The 22,591-nt window shown below is 37.2% G+C and overlaps 1 protein-coding gene and 1 long non-coding RNA gene across 5 annotated transcripts in view; one reads left to right on the top strand and one right to left on the bottom strand.

Moving 5' to 3' along the window:
- The first annotated feature begins 222 nt into the window (after positions 1 to 222).
- Positions 223 to 21,849, top strand: LOC143258817 (uncharacterized). The gene is made up of 3 exons (XR_013032706.1): positions 223 to 344; positions 13,724 to 13,904; positions 21,711 to 21,849. It is a non-coding gene; the product is annotated as an uncharacterized LOC143258817 (long non-coding RNA).
- The window catches only part of mAChR-A (muscarinic Acetylcholine Receptor, A-type), a 30,689-nt gene continuing 14,282 nt past the window's right edge, over positions 6,185 to 22,591 (bottom strand). Inside the window, exons 1-7 of one of the 4 annotated variants that reach the window (XM_076518758.1) lie at positions 21,750 to 21,867; positions 20,686 to 20,764; positions 18,160 to 19,661; positions 17,157 to 17,436; positions 16,394 to 16,517; positions 15,485 to 15,775; positions 6,185 to 11,129 (exon numbers count right to left, since the gene is read on the bottom strand). In XM_076518758.1, the coding sequence (XP_076374873.1) occupies positions 10,581 to 11,129; positions 15,485 to 15,775; positions 16,394 to 16,517; positions 17,157 to 17,436; positions 18,160 to 18,784 (1,869 nt within the window). In that variant the 5' untranslated portion in view covers positions 18,785 to 19,661; positions 20,686 to 20,764; positions 21,750 to 21,867 and the 3' untranslated portion in view covers positions 6,185 to 10,580. Of the gene's footprint in view, positions 11,130 to 15,484; positions 15,776 to 16,393; positions 16,518 to 17,156; positions 17,437 to 18,159; positions 19,662 to 20,685; positions 20,765 to 21,749; positions 21,868 to 22,591 lie in introns of those variants that run through there. The other 3 variants (XM_076518757.1, XM_076518759.1, XM_033470902.2) reach the window with 3 other exon arrangements.

The following is a 22,591-nucleotide window of genomic DNA, read 5'->3' as shown; positions in this document are numbered from 1 at the left end:
TAACGTCTTAACTTAAAGGCGCGTGTCTATCTGAGAGTGAAACCATATACAAATTGCTTCGAGTTGCTCTGAAAATCCAATAGGAAACCGTTTTGTATTTTGAAAGTACATAGCTCTGTGCAATCTGCGAGTCGTGTTTATATCGTAGCGGTACAAAATATGCATTAATATGTATATTACCATTATAGTTGATTATATAGATAAAGAAATTGCGTGAGAAGAACAAATGTAGCAAAGCTGCTCCTAAATGCATACAAAATTTGCGAAAATGTATGTATTCGCGAGAGCAACTCGCGCGAGGAACTCTGAAATGGATACGTGCCTTTACAGCCGCTCATACTAAGGTTAGGATAGTTCTTATCTAAAATTTTTGAATTTTCTTTCTCGCGCCAACTCTCGGAGTACGATATAAGATCACAAATAGCAAATTGTTGGAATTTGAAACAAACAATTTCCTGCATACTTTTACAATGAAATTAGATCTAAGCTGAGAAAAATAGAACACTTGTTTATTATGGATAATAGGATATATTTTGTCAGGTTCTATTAGTATCATTACATACAATTTTTCTATACGCTTCGTCCAGTTATGTAACCTTACATCGCCTTATATACTCTTCGTTAATATAAAACACGTATATAAACATAGGTGGAGTGTATTGGTGTTTACAATAATTTATGGTAAAAAAAATTGTACACAATTTCGTTCAGTATACGCTTACGCGAAGAGAATGTTTCTTAAAAGTGAGTGATACACAATTCTCAGTATCGCGTTCTACTATATGTATACTTATACAGTCGGTTAACAAAATATTTGGACATGAGTATCATTTTTTAGTTTTAGCTCGATAATCTCGATAAAGAGACAACGACCGCTAACAATGCATTAATGATATATTTTATTACAGTATACACATATGAAAAATAGTAAGTTCATTTCGATATTATTTATGATTATTTAAATATTCGCAGGTGAATCGAAGAACCAAATTTATATTTTAAAAAAGAAGAAGCGCGTAAATAATTTGATAAAAAAATCTGTTCGTACTCGATTAATTAATACATAAAAACAGCTGTATGCAGTCAATTAATTTCCTTCATCTTTCGTATGGGTATGCTGTATTATAATACGGTGTAATACATTTCCTGGATCATTGTACATGTATATGCGAAATACGGAGCTATGATATCGAAGTTAATCCATTGTTCAAATATTTTCGTGTCCGACCATACGTACTGCGATTTTCAATTATGTCTTACCAATTAATAATACTTTGGTATAAAATATTGAACTGTTTCGTATTTTCTCGAATAAATCGACTTGGAAAATTATCGTAGAAAAGATTGTGACTGTTTATTATACAGAACAACCGAATAGAAATAGTAGAAACGACAGAGTTGTCTTTTTTTGTAGAATCATATCGGCGTATAATTATGAGAAAAGACAAACATTAGATACACAATCTGATCAGAAGATCCTTACTATATCTTGCAATGTATTTTAGAGTGTGCGAAAGGTGGCCAGAGCAAAGAGTATGCTTTATAGATGAATCAAGATTCCAATCGAAAGAATAACACTTTACAAACATTAGCAATAAAGTTTTCACGAACCTGTGAAATCGATAGTAGCTAAAATTGAACACGAGTGTAGCAAGTCAACGAATGTATTATAGTTCTAACGTGGCAAGTCTTTCACAGAATTGTCGCCATTTAACTTCTATAAATTCGAATGCAAACGATTATTGCCAAATCCCGAGAGATGTTCATTACTTTTTCATTACAATAGACGATCCGATTACAGACGATGCGAAATCATTACGTCGAACAACGAGAATTTAATGGAGAGTTCAAACATACATCTAAGAAAACGTTTCGAATAGGAATTATTTGTTGTTTTTGTTTACTTTTCTACCGACGGCTAGCACACATTATGTTTCGTTTTAGTGGAATCCGTAGATTCGCATAGAAAAAATGTTTTACGCAATTTCTACAAGATTTCTTTCACGCAAATAAATCACGACGAATAACGGTTCATTTGAACTGAACTGCAGAATGTCACTATTATGTGCTTCTCGAAGGAAAATAGCAGAGGTCATAATAGCTGTCCACCACATTTCTGCTGTTTAACTTGCGGCATAGCAGCGGGGTGGACAGCTATTATGATGTCAGTTATTCATTTTAGAAAAACAGACTACAAATGATTTGTTTTTGTGAAATCTGAATGCACGATTAAATTCACAAAGAATAATTCGAAGCAACACTGTGTAATCAGACTTTTCTGTACAGAAAATTGTGCGCACTGATTTTTGCAGTGAATTTTTTATGTTCGGAGATTCTTGCATTTGAGTAGGCGCATCGGTGGCCTCCGATTGCATGCAAGTCGGTACATGTGTCTATATATGTATATTATATATACATATAAGTAGAATACACGCACACACGGTACGCTCTCGCACATCTACGTGCACACGCACTCGCACACGCACGCACACGCACATACGCGCACACACACACAAACTTGCCAATATTTTTAATGACACATGTTGGAAACGATTCGGACAAACGGTTTGTTCGTACGTTTGTGCGAGCCTGTGCGCTCACGAGGTATTTCATACCATTTGAGATCCAATCTAGCAGTGAACTAAGTCACAAGAACAACGAACAAAAGAGTTCATACGAATATAATGCCCTATTTGATTTTGTTCCCAAGATGCGGCCATTTACTGTCTCAGAAATCTTTAAATTACCAAAAGTTTATAGTTTCATAAATAAATGAATGAATTTTTCATTTTTATATTTCATAAATTTTTAAATTACAAGAACAATCTTTCAAATTAGTAATTTTTCTGTGACAAAATCTCTGCTCGTTTACGTTACAGATATGCTACATAATTAATGTGCAATTTGGATATTCTTGCAATGAATTCTTTATCATCTTAGAGCACCTTCAAGTATTTACATATTTTGTATATTTGAAGGTAGAAAACGTACGTTAATAATCATTTCTTAACATCATCATCTTTAAATTAGATAGTTCTCTAAATCGAATGCGATGCATTGAATAAAACAATGAACTATTTTATATGTTACTTAAAAAGAAGATGCAATGAAAAATAAATACAATACTTTATGTCGTGTTTTCATAATAAAATGACAAATTTTGTACTTGTTGTATTATCCTTCATATTTTCTACAGTATGTCCGTCAAAATTTTTCTTACATGTAGAAACTTTTTGCATGTTGAAATTTGGTGCACTTATACTGGAAAAGGCATGTAATGTGCAAGATATGCAAAGTGTACATTTTCTGCGTTTAATGTAAGAATATCTACAAAAAATCTACGGTGTTATACTTCAGCATATGCTACACTTGTGCATTTCCTTTAAATTATATGAATTTATTTTTCAATAGGATTTTCTTTTCGACTATTTACTTCTCCCTTTTTTCACGCTGTAGTTTCAAAAAGTCTGTTCTGAGTGTGAAACATTTCAGTAATCTTTCTGCAACAAATATATCAATGCTGTACCATTCTGTTGTGATCTTTTCTTTGTGATGTTAGTATGAAAGCGGTTTAGGTTCGTGAACAAGATCAAACCGGGTATATACGTCAACAAATTTTAACGTTATTTTATGTTGTGCTTTGTTTATTGCTCAAACGGTTCCAACATACTATGAAACACCGAATATACCCAGAGTGATACTGATTCTCCTCGACAATCTGCAGACGCGTATTCAACGGGGTAAAACAGAATAAATATGGTATAAAAAATTCATTATAACTGTGTTTATAAGAAATGCATGCAGATACTGTTTATTAAGCAATTGTAAATAAAAATTGTCATTAATATTCTGGAGTTTACATGTGATTCATCAGAAATCGATTACTTTGCGTGCATTAGTTAGAAATCATGCGCTTTAAGAAATGACCTTTATCGAAAATTATTATCTAACGAAAATCTTTCGAGAGAAACATATTTTTGGAATTTCATTTTTTTCGAGGTACATATATACAAGATTTAAATACGATTGTGACATTATTTATAAATAGTCCGCGGATTTTATGCATTTAGAACAAATATGAATGGATGCAATAAAAATCTGTGGAGGTATTAGAAGAATTTAAGAACATTCTCACATTATTTCCAACTCATTCGAATTATCAAAAGAAAAAATTAATTAATTCTTGTTTCATACAATTGACAGGAAATAGTAGAAAATGTATATTTTGTAAAAAGATCCGCAATCCAGTTTTAAGAGACAACGATAAGATTTTGCTGAAATTCATTGTTCACAATATTCTCTCGATTCGTATTTGGATTGATTTTCATTTGTTCTTATCGAATGGACCAAAAAGTTACAAATTTTAAGCGACTCGGCAAAATGAAAGGATTAAAGATCTTTGTCAACGAGCTCAAATAACATTCAATCCCCTTAATTACGTCGATGATGGGGATGTTTAGGTGATCGTACACGATCCGGGAGTGGTCAAACGTTTCTACAAACCTTCGATTCGATCTTAGCCTGTCGAACGCTCGCATTCTCCGCCGCACCTCGCGCGTTCACGCAGTTTTGCGAGAAGAACAGGCAGCACTCTGCAAATTGAACATTTTACGCGAGTATTTACAAATATACACGTTACACGCAACTGTACTGGGCAAACAAAGTAACCATTGGAAACGTATTGAATACGAGATTCGACCAATTTCTGCGTACGGTGCTTGACGGTTGTCGTGGCTGCTGGGAAATTAATCGTCCTCCTCGATAATAAATGTGTACTTTCAAAGTTTCGTGGAAACGAACGTTTCAGTTTAGTTTAACGAGCTCTTCTTATGCGTGCAGTACATAATCTTCTTTTTCACAGAGCCGTATGTATGTGCTTCTGTCCAAGAAAATCAAAAACTTTCCCAAATAGTGAGTTGGAACTGAGACGATGCGGAATGAAAGTAATAAACACAAGTGAGATATGCTTGAAAATTGCATGAAAGACAAAGACGAAATACGGTAAATTCTCTCCAATTGTCACTCGGCTTGTAAACAAAAATGGACAATTTGGGAATCGTATATCCTCTTCCCAAATTGCCCATTTTTGTTTACAAGTCGAGGGACAATTGGAGAGAATTTATCGTAGATGAAGGAGTCGCGATTAGTGAAATCAAATGAAGTTAGTCGACGGTTAGTCGCAATTGGTACACCTAATTCATACTGTTTTCTTAAAAACGATTATGGTACACTCATAAATTATGTATAACAATTCTAGTACAGGTTTTGCACTCCAAATTGATTCTTTTGTCGACCATATTCACCTCTGTGCACTCTAAATTGATTCCTTCGTAGATCACGTTCATTTTTTTGCACTCTAAATTGATCCTTTTATAGGTCACATTCATTCTTGTGTAATTCAGATTAATCCTTTTGTAGATCATATATTCATTTCTGTGCACTTCAAATTAATCCTTTTGCAGATCACATTTGTAACCTTCGAGAATCAAATTAACCCTTTTACACAGCCCACTCATCTCTTCGCAAATCAATTTTATGTTTTTCGTAACATGATTACTAAAAGATCGACGATTGTTTCTCATTCAATTCTTAGATTGAATATGTATTTATATATATAGTCATTTATGAAATAATGCAAATTTCATTACAAGTAATTAATCTTCACTAACCTTCAATGAGTATTTATAAAATGTCATTCAGTTTTTAAATTTAATCTTCAGTAATTATTTATAAAATGTCCTTCAATTTTTAAACTTTATCCATCGTTGATCTTCGATAATTGTTCATAGAATGCCACATCATTTTTAAATTTAATCTTCATTAATTTTCGATAATTGTTCATAGAATGCCGTGTATAATCTTTAAATTATAATCTTCGTTGGTCTTCGGCAATTGTTTATAAAATATCCTTCAATTCTTGTATTTGACAAGAATTTGATTTGCAAAATGATGAATGCGATCTACAGAGGTAGATTAATTTGGCGTGCGAATGTAAATACGATCGATAAAACGATGAATTCGTTGGTCAAAAATGGTAAGCACGACCTAGAAAAAGCGATCAGTTTCGCGTGTGAAACCTGTAAATGTGAAGAACGAAAGAATAAAAGAGAGATTGTGTCTCACCGATGCCTCGATACGTGACACCGTGGGAATTTCAAGGGTGTTGCAATTCGTATTCCAAAAATGAGTGATGCACTTTTTATTGGTATTCTAATAGAGACGGTTGAAGTCGGTACAGTCGTCGGAGATCATTGAATCTTAGAGTCGAATACGAATAAGTGTATTTGATTAATACCGTAACGCGTGTATACATATCGTGTAACAAGTGGCAAATAAACATTCATATTATAATTAGACGAGATATTTCTGTTCAGCTACGGTCAGCCTTTCTTGTGGTGATGTTTCATTCGTTTCGCGAATGCCTCTGCTAAAAGTGAACCGAGTTTTTCATCGAGGATTCCACGGTCTGAGTAGGACGTTATAAAAAATAAATGGAATTCATGAAAATTCAATTAGACATTTCGCTATGCTTCTCCGAAGCCTCCGCGGAGGATCGCCACTCGATCGACACTGAATCGAATCAGGTGGATCGATGTAACATCGCCGGAAAATGTGTTCGTCGGAGTCCGTACCTCGCAATCTCGTGTTATCCGTTTACAAGTTGATTTTCTTGGAAAAAATTGATCGTATGACAATCGACGCGTTCCCTCGAATTTGTGATCCGTATGAAGCAACTGATTAGAAATCGATACTCTCTACACGTTTGTCCTCTTAATTTAGGCAGTAGTATTGTTACGTTTCTTTTGAATTGTCTTGAAACCCTGCTCATTAACACTTTAATCTATTTTAATCTAACGTGACAGAGTGAACATTTGAAAGGACACACTTATTACGGTTACTTTCCTAATTCAGTGACACCTTAAAGCATTATTTGGCACGTGTTATTAGAATATGTCTTACAATACGATAGAATTTATGCAACGCTTCTCTCTCTCTCTCTCTCTCTCTCTCTCTCTCTCTCTCTCTCTCTCTCTCATCACTCGCTTTTCTCCGCCGCTAACGTCGCAACATCTTCCTATTTATAATAGCGCTTGCTTTTTGGTTCGCCGTCGTTTAGTTTACACATAAAACACTCATTTACAACTGCACTACTATTTAAAATGTACACCAAGTGTTTCTGTGTTACTCTTTGAATAACACATGCAAAAAATGCCGGTCATTTATAACGTTTCCCTTATGTACTCGAATAAATTTTATTTTGTGCGGTATAGCTTTGTAGAATGTTCACGGAACAGAGTCAGTTTTCTAAATGTATTATCCTCTATAAGTTACAAGAAACAAGAACCAATCCGTCTTGAAAAATACAATAACGATATCAAATTTGTCAGGTAACATTGAATTATTTTTATCCTCTAACTCGTATTTAGTGTTTTCTTTTTTCCATGTCAGCACAGAGCTCCGTCGTTCTCCGAGTAATTACAAAATAGAAAACGGTGTCGTTCGAGACAGTGCTGTCCAGGCTTCTCTCGTCACCTTTGCCACCTTCTTTACCCCAGCATAACAACATCTCAACGAAATTAACCGACATCCGCGGCCGAGCATCCCCTTCGATCAGGCATGGGCATCGAGCACTATAGAGTAGTTGGGAGCATTTTGAGCCACGGTGTTCCGATCGGTCAGCGTTTCAAGGCATTTCGATGCCAGAGAAAGAGATAGAGGACTGTCTATCTTGATCCCTCTCTGTGATCGACGAGGGCTCTGTTCCACAGGACAATCTCTGCCCATGCCTGCTCCGGGTTCTTGCCTTTCGTTGATGTCGCCATGCTTTCACCGGAGCTTTTTTGCTCGCTGCTCTAGGAACGCTGCGAGCAGAATCGATCAGACTTACTTCGACTCTCTCGACTTGTTGCGATTTCGTTCTACCGATTCGACTTTGCTGGGAGATAGTCAGACACAACGGGTATTCGAACATTGAAACAGTCGAGGTTACAACTTTCGTGTGGACAGCAATACGGAAACAAGGAACGTAGCACCCTCGTTGGAGAAACATTCGTTTAATTTGCGCTACGTTTTCTTTCACAGTTGATCAACACTTTCTTGTCCTTAATAAATGTTAAAAAATGTCCCGTGTTCTTGAAATATGTGTCTGTAATACGATCTTCCTAAATTTGTAAAAACAATGACGTTATCTGTGAGCTTCTGAGGAAATTTAATAGGAAAAAGAAGCAGCGAGAACATTGGAAAAAGTTCTGTTCAAATTTAGATGTATTGGTACGTTATTTTCAAGTTATTGAACACGTTATGGAAGGAAGTATACTTCTATTTTTCTTCAGTTTGTTGCGATTGAAGTAAAAAAATTTGTATCTTGCAGAAACATCCGCAGTTATATATATATATTTTTAAATACGTATGCATACTTTCGTGTAAAGAGAAACTGTAAATAATAACCTTTAAATAAATATTGCTGTCGAAAGAACTGGTTATTATGTCTATCATGATAATCGTAGTAACAAGTCCATGTTAACTGTTTTTTAGATTATCGTTCGTTGTTCCTGTTTTCCTTTCATTCATGCTTTCTTCTGATCAGAAAGAAGATATAATAATTATCCAAACGTTGCCTAATTTTAAGAAAATGGATATCTTCCATTTTATGAATGAATTACTATCCACGAACGGCATTTTGCCTCGGACATACGAAACTTGTCTGACGTACTTTTGTAATTGGCTACACTTGCATTATACATTTTCAAATAATTATAATAGTAATTGTAATAACAATAATATCGTAGAAACCCGTAGACACTTTATATTAATTTATACACACAATTTCACATGAAATGAACGAACCGATTATTATAGAAAACAATATTTCTTATTACCTCTATAAGATATTTGTTATGTTTATTTAAATATGTATATTTAATACTTTCGTCAAATGCTGGTTGCTTAAGGGATTACCGGATGTATCTGACCACCATTTTCTATAACAAGAGAACTCGTCGAAGAACTTACGAAGTTTACATAATAAGACTGAATCGAGTTCGACGAATTTTTAATCAAAGCGTAGCCAATTTTTTTTTCAAGCCAAATTTCTTTCTTTTTTAGCCAATTCTTTAATCAAAGAGTTTTATTAAATGAACATTAAGAAACAATTCTCGAACGAAACATACTACATTAGCAATTAAGCTTCTCCTACGGCAATACTTTACTTTTCTTAAACCGCCTAGAAAAGTTTCACCAGCTTAGATTATGGTTGCCGTCACATGATCCGTAGAAGCATCGCGATCAAACGACAGAGTCGAAGTATTAGATCCGTGATCGCAGCGAAAATCGGGCGGACTGGACTCGTGGAATTATTTTTGTCACCGTGTTCCGATTATGGCAACCCGATCCTCCCCCGTGGACAACACCGCTCGAAAAACTCGCGGAACGTTTCTCGTCCTCGAAATGAACGCAATTCAGATGGAAGATTGACTAAACATTTGTGCGCAGAAACCGTCCGACCAACCGATCGGTAAACGCAAACGTCGAAACGTCAGAAGTGAAACGGTTCGTCTAAAGATTCGACCGATTGTTTCGTCTCTTTTCTCGTTTGTTCTTATTTTTGATTTAGAATAAGTCTGGCCGTATCGCATTCGATACGTACGATCGCGAGACAGTACATCGTTTTGCGGAAGCTGACTTTATCCCGCGAACTGGGGAAAGGCGCTAGTTCACGTCCGCTCGAATGTCGTTCGATCATCATCATCGTCGTCATCATCATCATCATCATTATCATCATCATCATCATTATCATCATCATTATCATCATCATCGTCTCATCATCATCGTCTCATCATCATCATCATCATCATCATCGTCAACATCATCATCATCGTCTCATCATCATCATCATCGTCAACATCGTTACATCGTCAACATCGCCTCATCGTCAACATCGTCTCGTCGTCAACATCATCATCAGACGCGAATCATACATCTGTTTTTTGGCACCGTCACCTACTATAATAATGTGCCAAATATCTTCCCCCGTTATCTCGGTCTTTCCTTTGTACAATTCAGTATTATATTTATAAGGATTATTTCCATGGCAGTATTCACGTTGCATTGCCTCAAATGTGGAAATCCGAGCTGTCTCGCGTAAACTAAAAAAACCACGGTGAAAATCGCCCGGCACTCGGTTTCCAGCGGTTTACCTCGATTTAAAAAATTCCCTCGTCCCGTTTAAGTACAATAATATTCTACCGCGGTGGGTCGTCGCCGCACGCGGATCACCCTCGGTACAACGACGTAAAAATAAATAATACTTATGTCACTATTATTCGAGAAAAATCTTTGGTCGAATACAACAATACACTTATTATTTAGCCGCGGTTCAACCCGGGAAAAGAAAATCGAAACCAGCCTGTGGAAAAGTCGAACGGATCGAACACTCTTTGTTCTTAGCAACAACGATCGGGACGCAAAACGCGCCTCTCTCTCTCTCTCTCTTTCTCTCTCTCTATCTATCTATCTATCTATCTCTCTCTCTCGATCGCTTAGTTTTTTTTCCTTTTTTTCCCTTTTTTCGTTTATCTCCTTTAAATCGAGTTGTTCTTCGGGTTCAGCTGCGAGAACATCCCACTCCTGTTCCTGTTATGCCACTTGCACTTCAGTATTCGCACATAGGTTCTTCGGAACGCCGCGTTGCATAGGGCATAACACATCGGGTTCACAGTACTATTAATGTAACAAAGATAATAGAAAAAGTCCCACAGTGGTTGCGGTATGTACAACGAACAGGCTGTGATGGATTTGATCAGAACGAGGATATTGTACGGTGTCCACGTGATGATGAACGCCAGCAAGATGGCCGACAACGTCTTCGCGGCCTTACGTTCCCCCTTCTTGTCCTGAATGTTTTTCTTTTTCGTCGCGGCGACCTTGCTCGCGGCACTTTTGCTGGCCGCCACCGGTTGCTTCGGGATGTTCCTCATGCCCAACGGCATCCTAATGTCCGGCATTTGCGACGGCCTCCTAGTCAGCGTCGTCGGGCTCTCGCAATGGTACATTTTTATGCTCGGCTTCTCCGTGTACTTGCCCTTCTCGCTGCTGTCATGTGTGGGAAACCGGATTAGAATTGTGTAGACCTACAATTGTTCAACATTTGTAACGGTGTGAGTCAGTTGCCTGGTCTGCTGCGCGACGAAGGAATTAACGGTTTAACATCGAGAGACATTTTGTTACCAGCCATGCATGCAGCTCGTATACGGGTCTTGGTGCACAGAACGAACGTAACTGTTATAATCAACGCGACAAAAACCGACGGATCTTTTGCATTTATGCCGGCATGTAGGTGAAATGTAAGATAGCGAGGACGCATGGAGGATTGTGCAGGGTGTCCCGAAATTATGGCATTTCCGGAAAATAAGAGGTTCCTGAGGCCATTTGAAGTAACTTTTTCCTTTGCGAAAATGCAATCCGCGGCTTCGTTTACGAGTTATTTGAATAACAAATAGTGGCCAATGAGAGGCGAGATCGGCTGGGGCGGAGCGACCGACACAACGAGCGGCCAAAGCCCAATTGCGCTAATTGGCTCGGCCGCCTAGCGCTAGGCAAGCTCGTCTCTCATTGGTCACTGTTTTTCGCTAATAACTCGTAAACGAAGCCGCGGATTGCATTTTCGTTGAGGAAAAAGTTACTTCAAATGACCTCAGGAATCCCTCATTTCCTGGAAGCACCATAATTTTGAGACACCCTGTATATCGTCGGGCCGTTCTCAACATATCGAAATTGCGAAAAGGAACAATTTGATTTTGCATTGATTGCCGTTTCTCGCGGTCGTACTGGAAAATTGTATCGTTCAGTCGAACGGCGTCCGCGAGAAAATTTGTTTCCGTTGCTTATAACAGTCCGCAAAGAGAAAAATTCTACTTCGGTCGCGCGAAATTTTTGTAGTTCTGGATGAGAGAAATTGTAATTACATTAGGCAGGAACCATAACTGTTCCAATCGATACGAACGAAATCGTGTTACTTTGATTCGAAATTTTTTTGTTCCAAATGATAGTTGTATGCGAGGAAAATTCTCTTTTCGTTTTCCATGATCGTCACCGGTTTCTTTGAAATTACATATCTCGAATATGCACACGTATCATAGAAAGTCGTAGGTCATCGGAAGTTGGAAGAACATTTAAAAAAAGAGAAACATTTTGTTAAAATCTCAGAGACGCCTCCATCTTGTCGTAATTTATCATAAGTTGTCCCCCACAGGACATGCTTTGCGGACTAATAATTTCTACGCAAACCAACCTACTTGACGTTTCTAAATCATACATTGTTAGCTTTATGAAAAAATGGTTAACATATCAATTATAATTGTTTATAGAAAAAGAAATGGCTAAAAGAGCCGTACGGTATCGATAAGATGCGAGAAAACAGGCACTGAATGAAATATAAATCAAGTTGAAATGCTACAGTTTAATCATTGCTGCATGTACGAGATGTTATTGTAATACTCGAAATTTTCAGCGAGACATAAAGTCAGTTTTCCAAATGAGATTTCCACCGTTTCGTATCGAATTTCAATAAAGCATCGAACGCGGCTTAAAAATGGCACTGTACCAGCCGGGATCTTTTGTTAATAATTACCGTTAGCAAGAATTTAATAATTCAACGTCTTTCATTTAGATCTGATCAACTAGATTGCGGATCTCTATGCATCCCGTGCCACATGCGAGTCTGTAAAATGCAAGAGAACGTGCATGTTAACATGGATTTTCCAACGATACATGACAAATCTTTCTCCGCCTCAGATTTCCACGGAATAATTCATTTAAAAAAAGAACGAGAATTTCCATAAAGCTCAGCTGTCCACTGACAACGCTATTTCGGTGGTGGATTGACGGAATATCACATAACATCTTGCGCATGCGATTTTCTGCAGAGCCGTGCCGCCGCGCTTCGAGCAAAACACGAGTCACTTATCGTATTAGAAAAGTACGTCGAGCTACTATAAATGGACAAACTGTGCACGATCATGCTCTAAAAATACATATATCGATACGTGCAAACGAAATATAACGATGAATACGAAGATACGTGAACAAATGCCAGTATAGTATAAGAGCGTCTCTTTTACGAAGATGAACGCCGTATGAAAAGAAGAAAAGAAAAGAAACAAACTTCTATCTAGGCAGTAATTTATTCGCAATTGCGTAGGAAAATATGCATTCGCATGAAAGTCTAGGGTCGAATTATAATTAGACCGCGGATTTGATGTATTTGTGAGAAGGATTAGTACAGTTATTTCTCCCTAATTCACGCTCAGATTGCGCACAAAAATGGACAATTTGGGAGGAGGAGATACGATTATTCCAGCATTGCGGATAACTATAAATATATATAATATAACTATAAATATAATAAAATATTATAATATATATAATATGTATATAATAATAAAATAATAATAACTATAAAATAATCTCCTCTTCCCAAATGGTCCATTTTTGTGCGCAATCTGAGCGCGAATTAGAGAGAATTTACTATAGATCGAATTCAAAAGAATTTGAATATACCAGAGTGTTACGATCAACTCATTAAAATTATTACGAAAGGAGATAAATGTTTATCAAGCTCCTGCATCTTGCAGTAAATGCAGACAGTAAACTTTCATTTTGCATAAAGATCCGCAGTCGAATTATAAATGCATTAACCATATGAGAACTGTGTATCTTATTTCAGATGCTGCAAAACGCATACACAACAAGAGATCAGGATGGATTCTTCATTTCCATCATTATTTAGATCATTGGTGTCTAATCGAATTCTGCGTGGAAAATGCGAAGAGTCAAATGATGGGCAGATGGAAATACCGTTGCAATCGAAAAGTCTGAAGGTTTTGCAGTGGAATCGAATTATATTGGTAATATAAAATGCAAAATATGCAAAAATACAGAAACTGCGCAGTAGCAAGTCGATTTGTCTGCTCTCTAACGAAACTTATGCGAATCGCGTTTTTGCCCTAATGTGGAATCTTAGAATTGTTCTGTCTTTTCGTTCACTTTTTTCTGGGTCGGCTCTAAAAGCGCACTGTGTAGGACAGCCGGCTGCTACATAATTAACGTTATATTTACCGAACAAGAGGTATCACATTTCTTTTTATCAAAAAATAAACAAAATAAAAGAACGTGGGGTGACGAGTTGCTGTGCGTTTGGTTTGCATTCGGGCATAATTAGCTGTACATTCATCGAATGGCACATATTAAATATTTGTATTCGAAGACAAACTAAATAAAGGAATAAAAAGATTTAATATGCCTTATTCGATAAAGATAAATTAATCCTGAAAGCAAATCAAAGGCGATAAAGTGTCGACAAAGTCGGCGTGTAATCGCATTCCGAGATACAAAGAGAAGTCAGATAGAATTGTTAGAAAAGCTAATGTGATGCAAAGAATGGAGATTGAAATGTCCCTTACGGGGTGATATCGATCCGAACCCAATAGGAGGGTTGAAAATCGTAGCTGAAATAGTAACGCTAAAGTATACCGGTTCGTATACCTTTGTCACAAATACACACTGATTATAAAATTCATCCGCTAGCGTCTGAAATAGTAATGTATGAGTATAGACTGCGGATTTTATATATTTATAACCATAGACCAGAAATAACAATTACAGTAGAACTCCGTTCATGTAAACCTGTCCGGTGACGCGTTGACTCGCATAATCAGCTGGTTCGTGCAACAGGATAACTGCTAATCGGCCAACTGCTAAAGATTTCGTTCGCATAAACGAAGTTCCACTGTATCCGACAAATTTTGATGAAACAAATCGTTAAGAAAAACGTGTTTGTTAGTCCAGTTGAAGCCGTTAATCTTGAAAAGTGAAAGAATCTTTTCAGAGAAAAGCACGAGATTAAAAGATCTGAATGTTTTGTTACAAATTCAACAACACAGACGACGAAAACAAATAAATTCCGTCGCAGATAAATTGCTGTGCAGCGATTCTTTTTTTCATGTCGATTACAACAATTGCGACCACTGTTTATGACTCGATAGATGAACCGAGAAACGACGAAAGCATAAGAGAACTTAAAAAAAGAAAACACTGTTGTACCGTTATGAATGTAATCAAGAAGTTAGTGTATTCATTTGAACTTCAAGAAGAGAACTTAAAAAAGAAAACACTGTTGTGCTATCATGAAAGTGATCAAAGAGTTAGTGTGTTCACACTAACACACTGTTGTACTATCATGAAAATGATCAAGGAATTGGAACATTCGTTTGACGTCTCTTTTCGCGCGGGCAATGTTTATTTTCCATAAAGATCCGCAGCCTATCTATGAGTCTATCGCTTTGATCTATCAAGACCAAGTTCCAACTGGGTGTCAATGTAGTTGTCCACCGTTTCGCTGAGCTTTGAACTCGGTGACCAGTGCAACCAGTTAAACAAATCAAATGATCATGCAACAGTCGTAGAACGTGGAGGAATAGAAACGTACAGTGTCGCTAGGGATGTTTTTCGTTGACAGTTCGCTAACTTTCCCTGGTTTCCCGTACTCGTGGTTGTTCGTTATCGACGGCGACCGGGACACCGTGCCGGTTAGGGGTGTCTCGGCCGACAACGGCGTGATGGCTTCGTCGACGGCGTGGCCGGTGGTGCGACTACTTTCGGCACCCTCGACATCGTCGTCGTCATCGTCGTCGTCGTCGTCGTCGTCGTCATCGTCGTCCCGACCGCTCAGCCACCAGGCGGTGCACCACATTTTGAATCGGATCCATGGTTTGTATTTCTGCAATTGCGGACAAACCCGACGGAGTCAGATTAACCCGAGCAGAAGCGTAAACGCGTGAAAAAAATTGAGATGGAAGGATGCGTTGCAAGCGAGACAATGAGAACACGTTTTAGCAGATTCGCGGGATGACCCGGTGAAGGAAGAAGTGCACGCGAAATGATAACGATTTTTAGTACGAAGATGTCGTGATGAAATGAATCCGCGGATTTTATGCATGTATGGTAAAAATGAATGGCTGAAACATAAAATTGCGAAGACATAAGAACAATTTCATAATATTGTGACAGTATTTTCAATTTATCGGAGTTATCGGAGAGGAGACAATTCATTTCTCCTCGATTTCTGTCTCTCGTAATCGGCAAGCGACAGTTTCGTGACAAATAAAGCTTGCCAGCTTCAATCTAAGCGAAATCTCAGCGAAATCTAAACAGCAAGTTCTTTCTTTCGATAATAATTGCAACAGATTGTTACGTTAACAATTTGAAATTCGATTGATCGTTATTTGTATTGCAACAAATCGATTTCGCCGTAAATGCATAAAAATTCCCATTCTGGTAATAGTAAAACAGTGTTGCTTGGCTGATTCTGTCTGAGTGTATCATTCTGAATACTTACTGTTTTGAATTGAGAATACTGTCTATCAAGATATGAGACTGCCATATGTGTCGAATTCATGTCGCTTACGCCTGTGCTAGACTCGCTCCTAGGCCTCCGGCTGTCATCTGTGTCCAACCCAATACTATTTAAAACCACAAAAAGCAATTATATATTAATTACTGTAATACAGTAATATAGTAGTACAGTATAAGTACTGTACAATTTTTAATAATAATTTTATTTCAATCCGTACGCTCATATTAAAGTGTTTGGTAGTTTTACAGGTACATACTTAGTTTCTGCTATTACACTTCATGTTGGCAATCTTAAATTTAAATGTAACTATGATGTAAAAAGGGGAAACGAAACCAGGCTAAATTAACCTACTGTATATTTTATACATGTATATATTAATGTAATAAACAATATAAACATTGTACATTATTGTTTATACATTAATATATAAACATGTATAAAATATAATATAAAATAAAATAGAAATATATTGTTATATAGATATATGTATATGTATACACAGTTGTATTTAACATGAATTGTAATATTGAAGCAAAGCTTAAATAATAAAATATTATTATTATTATTATACCAAAAATAAAAATCATACGTAAGTGAAATAAAATTATTACGCGTGTTCAATATATAGTTGATATATTTAAATCAAAGGGGACGTAAAATATGACCATTTCTGATAGAGTATCATTTTGGTGGGGGTGGTATATTCATTTGAATAATTGAACTGAGATCAGTTTAAGTTATTAACCTAGATGAACTCCTTTTACTGGCGTCCTCAGTGCCCGCCTGCAAATACGGCAGGGTCTTCTGCCGATTCGTGGTTTTCTTCCATATCCGCCAGTAAAGGATTATCATCACCGTGACGGGTACGTAAAACGCGGCGATCGCGGTACCAAATGTAATGTAATGATTTGTCTCGATGAATTGAATGTAGCAAGCCGTCGGTGGCACTGTTCTTTGGCCCTCGATGTACGGCCATGCATAGATCCACGGCGGCCATAGAAGCAACGAAATTCCCCATGCAGACGCTGAAATCGAAATGATGTTCCTTTGAAATGCGTACGTAACCGCGCCAACCATTTTAGGTACACGTTTACAAATATTATAATTTACGTGGACACATCGTCGTCGTCTATAGATACTAATATAAATATGCAATTAATTTGTACGATGTCAGATTTTCATTTACGAAGACGATACAAATGCTACACGCTAGAACTGGTGAACTACCCTAATTAATTCTTCGTAATATATATAAATAATTTGTTGTAGCGTTATAAGTATGTACATAATTTGTGATACTGTACAAATGAGTGCATACAAGCAATTTGTCGTACTACACAAATAATTTGTTCTTCAACGCATGTAATATTTGCTATGCTATACAAATAATTTCTTGTATACAAATGTTGTCTACAAATAACTTGTGGTTAGATAGATGCAAGTAATTCGTTGTCTACAAATAATTCGTATAGAAAGTAAATGATCTGTAGATCATTATCTCTTCTAAAAAATGGACCGCGTAGAGGTCACATGAAGTTAAAGAAAACGTTTCTAATGGACACGGCTCGTGCTACGATTTGGCCCTTAATAATTTTCTAACAGAATGCGATTAATTTTGTTCCTCGTACGTCTCGTATATAGAAAAATAGAACAACATTTACATTTAGTCGATTATGCACGAAAATATCTGACACCTTGCTACAGCGCAACGGCGTTGGTAGCCGTTTCAGTGATCGAAGTCAACTCACCGATCATGATGGCCGCCTTCGAAGTAGTCCTCCTGACGCGATAGGTGAGAGGCCACATTATAGAGAAGTACCGGTCGAAGCTGATGATCATAAGATTCAAAACCGACGCGTTGCTGGCCAGGTAATCCAACGCCAGCCACGTGTCGCACACGTGCGGTCCTAGCGGCCAATAGCCGAGCACGGTGTAAACCGTGAACAGAGGCATGGAAATTAGACCGATCGCGAAATCAGCAACTGCCAAACTGAACAGAAAGTAATTGGAGGTAGTTTGCAATTGTTTGTCGATCTTGAACGATATCATCACCATGATATTCCCGACGACGGTTACCAAGCTGAGCATGACGGCGATCATCACTATCATCGAACGCTCCCATATCCCGTACGCGTATGGCTCTCCGCCGCAATCAAGACCGTTGGTTGCATCGTCGTAGTTCTCGGTGCTGGAAAAGTCCACGATTACGGTAACATTCATGTCTGGAACGTGTTCGCGTTTCCCGCAGACTTCTTCTTTCCTTTTTTTCTCTCTCTCCCTCTCTCTCTCTCTCTCTCTCTCTCTCTCTCTCTCTCTCTCTTTCTCTAGTCGTCTCTGATCACGTTCGTTATTCCATTCTCGATTGAACAACATTCCCGAAGTGTCCACCGTCGATTCCGTTCCTCTTCGTTCTTCGCACGTTCAGACGCGACGACGAGCATTGTCTTGCCATTTTCGGCTATCTCGCCGAAACGAATCCGTCCAATCCGCAACGTTCTATATCTCCTCGCCCCGACTAAAACCTCCTGTCCACACCGCGTTATCCAGTTCCGTATCAACTCCACCCCCCTTCTCGCGGTTTCCCTCGCGTTTATGTTTCCTATTTAAAAGCACGTCGTTCGCATATAAAAGTGTTTTTTCCTAGTTACTTTTAATTGTATCGCTTATTAATTCCTATACACTTATATCCCCTCTCCCTTTGTTTTCGTACAGCTTCCTCGTTTTTCTTCTCTCCTTCTCTATTTTAGTTTGTTATTTAAAGCATCTTCCGTTTGTCGTTGTAGTAGAAACATCTCCGAAGTTCTATTCTCTCATTTCTATTTCGTAGTTCGTAATTTGTCTACTGCTTCTGTAAAAATTTGCTCTATTCCTTCACGAAAAATATTTTTCTTCTTCTCCTTTGGCTCTTCTTCTTTCTCTCTCCCTCTCCCTCCCTCTCTCTCTCTCTCTCTCCCTCCCTCTCTCTCTCTCTTACTCTCTCGCTATCTTTTTTCTCCTCTCTTTTTGTTAGATTACTATCCTCTGTCCGTACGTATTTAGAAATACTTTAGCTCTGTTATGTTTCTGTTCGTGTCACGTGTCGGCCGAGCGCATCTTCGTTCTCGTTTTCAAACTGTCTGCGAATTTCTATTCTTTCCGCCTCCCTCGTCTGTACATCCACGACGATATTCCCGTGCTCGTTTCTCTTCACCGAATCGAGGAACACGTCAACTGCATAGCTCCTTCAATTTCCACATCGATCGCGTACTATCTGCAACCAGAGATTCATTGCTCCGTCTTATTGCGAAGATGTATCCTGCAGATTGGCACTAACACGCGTTCGTACGGTATCGCCGATTTTTAACGAGTACTTCCGACGAACGTAAACTCGAGATGGGCCAACTTGTTGCATAGGAAACGTTCGATTTTTAGCGGCGAGGTAAACGAACAGCTTTAAACCGGGCCGATTTTATTAATCGGGCCGGCGCGAATGTTTATTTTCGCAACGCAGGAACGAGAACAACTGAATTGCGACTGCTCTACGCAAATGCTATCCATTGCAGGAAACAGTTATCTAATGATCTTCAAACGTCTGTTCCTCATCGAGCTATAAATACACAGTGCCTAGATAATTTCACTGCATTAACCTATAATACAGTGTATCATAATAATTCAACATTGTGTATCAATTTTTTTAAGATCAATTTTTTAATATCAATTTTCTGATTTTCTAATATACGTGTTCTAATTTCAATTTTCTACTATCCATTTTCTAATATCCATTTTTCAACATAAATTTTCTAATGTCAATTTTCTAATATCCATTTTCTAATATCAATTTTCTAATATTCATTTTCCAAAATCCATTTTCTTTCATCTTCTTTCATAACAAAATTGATATTAGAAAATTGAAATTAGAAAATGGATATTAGAAAATTGAAATTAGAAAGTGGATATTAGAAAATTGAAATTAGAAAGTGGATATTAGAAAATGGATATTAGAAAATTGAAATTAGAAAATGGATATTAAAAAATCAGAAAATTGATATTAGAAAATGGATATATATGGATATATATATTTTCTAATATAAATTTTCTGATTTTCTAATATCCATTTTCCAAAATCCATTGTCTACTACCCCTCTTCGAACGTCGACAAACGTGACCAAATTTCTCTTCGTTTGCACTTATTATTATTAAAGAATTAATGAAGGATCATATCGCCATGCTAGTGCAAATAACACGTCACAACGTATAAATAGAACGAGTGCGATTTTCACACTCGTTTCACCTACCGTCTCGATATGTACTCAGAGCAACAGAGCCATATTTCTATCTCAGTTTCCAATGACGTCTTCGGGACCCATCCACCTACTATAAAATAATCATGAACAATCGTTAATGCTACATCGAAATGGGACTATAGAACACATCCGCAAGTATCTTCTGTGATTCTATTATAAATGGGTATAAGTTCGGCGAGATCCCGGCACTCTATTGTTATGAGAACAAACGGCTTATGGAATTGCTATTCTAACTATCTGCTATGGCGTGTCTCGTCGCAGCAAAATGGCGGCGGTTTCGCAACAATGTAAATAGCTGGAGCGTTCCGGAATTTGCAAAGACGGTGACGGATTTACGGTTCTGCCGCTTTTGTGGGTGCGGGAGGGGGGGGGGGATATTTTCGTTTAAATGGATGACAAATATTCGTTAGCGTCGCGCTTCGATAGGTGGAATAGATTGTCGACATTGAAAGTTTAGGAATTTCGTCGTAGACGGCAGGTCCAACTTCGAATCGACGTTTCTACTTCAGGATTTATTTGTATTATCAATTACCGAATGTGCCGAAGTGTTGTCGAGAAAATCTGTTGAATATTTTTATGACAGTTTTTTCTTACTTATTCGAGATTATTTTGTCTAGTCTATTTATTCTGGTCTTTCCTAATTTATTTTTCTTATACCTTGGCATCATTGCCACAATGATATCAATTACCAAACTGAAAAGAAGTTTGCAATATCAACCACGTGATATCTCTTGTCAATTTACTCGTTGTTCGAACAATTTGTCCTTCCACGAAATGACGAAATTAATTTAATAAACTAAACAAATTGTGAACCAAAATATCGTTGAGCGAAGTGCAAACATTTTGAGTTTCTCTTGCTAAGCAAATACAATTTCAAGCGTTACGATGTCATACGACCGTAACAAACGATTCCATAACTGTTTAGAATCGAAGAAGGTAATCGTGATTCTTCTGCATAAAAAATACTAAGATAAATCGCGAAAGTTTCATTGATCAGGGCCGTTCAATTTTTTCAGATGCGGGGTTAATGCAAAGCTGAGTGTCAGCGAACTTACTGTTAACAATATTGCAGGTAAGTGTGCATCTATGCATGTTTCCTGTGTGTAAATGTGTCTTTGTGCTACTGCGCGCTCTGCCGCCTGGAGTACATACAGCACGCATGGAAAATTGGACCCTGGAAATTCAATGTTCGCATCTTAACACATCATCTACCGCCAATGATTTCGGTAACTATCGAAAGTCTACGATTTACAGTTGATAATTTCTTAATAAATTGATTAGCGATATTGAGACTATTGCTATCGTACCAAAAAGTCGGCTTCAGTGACGTGATGTAAGTTTCGTTTGTGATTATTATACATATTAGATAAAAGTTAGTAAATTAGTAATATATTAATTAGTAATAATTAGTAATATATTAATAAATTAGTAATAATTGGTAATATGTTAATTAGTAATAATTAGTAATATATTAATAAGTTAGTAATATATAGAATAAAGTTAGTAATTAGATGAAAAAGATAGTGAGATAAAAGTTTGTTTAGGTTTCCCTCAGTATAGCAGAGTAATTAAAAATCTTATTAATAAGCTTGCGGTAGAGAAAGCATTAAGAAGGTAGCGAATTGTGAATTTTTGGCAAAAATATAACCGAGTATGCTTAGAATCGTTTGCAATTTTATTTACTTATTTATTATTATGCGAATTTTTCAGTAAAAAATCTCCCTAATTTTCCGTCGTAAACAAAAATGGACAATTTTGGAAGAGGAGATACGATTATTCGATTATTACTCGTTTTTATAATTATTGACAATCGGCAGCTATAAAAATGAGCCGTGAATAATCGTATCCCCTCTTCCCAAATTGTCCATTTTTGTTTAAAAGCTGAAGGCAAATTGGG

Source organism: Megalopta genalis, chromosome 2 (assembly GCF_051020955.1).
Source record: "Megalopta genalis isolate 19385.01 chromosome 2, iyMegGena1_principal, whole genome shotgun sequence".
In the NCBI taxonomy this organism is placed as follows: Eukaryota; Metazoa; Arthropoda; class Insecta; order Hymenoptera; family Halictidae; genus Megalopta; species Megalopta genalis.
Note: the sequence above shows the minus strand (reverse complement) of the source record. Positions and strands in the feature narration are given on the sequence as shown.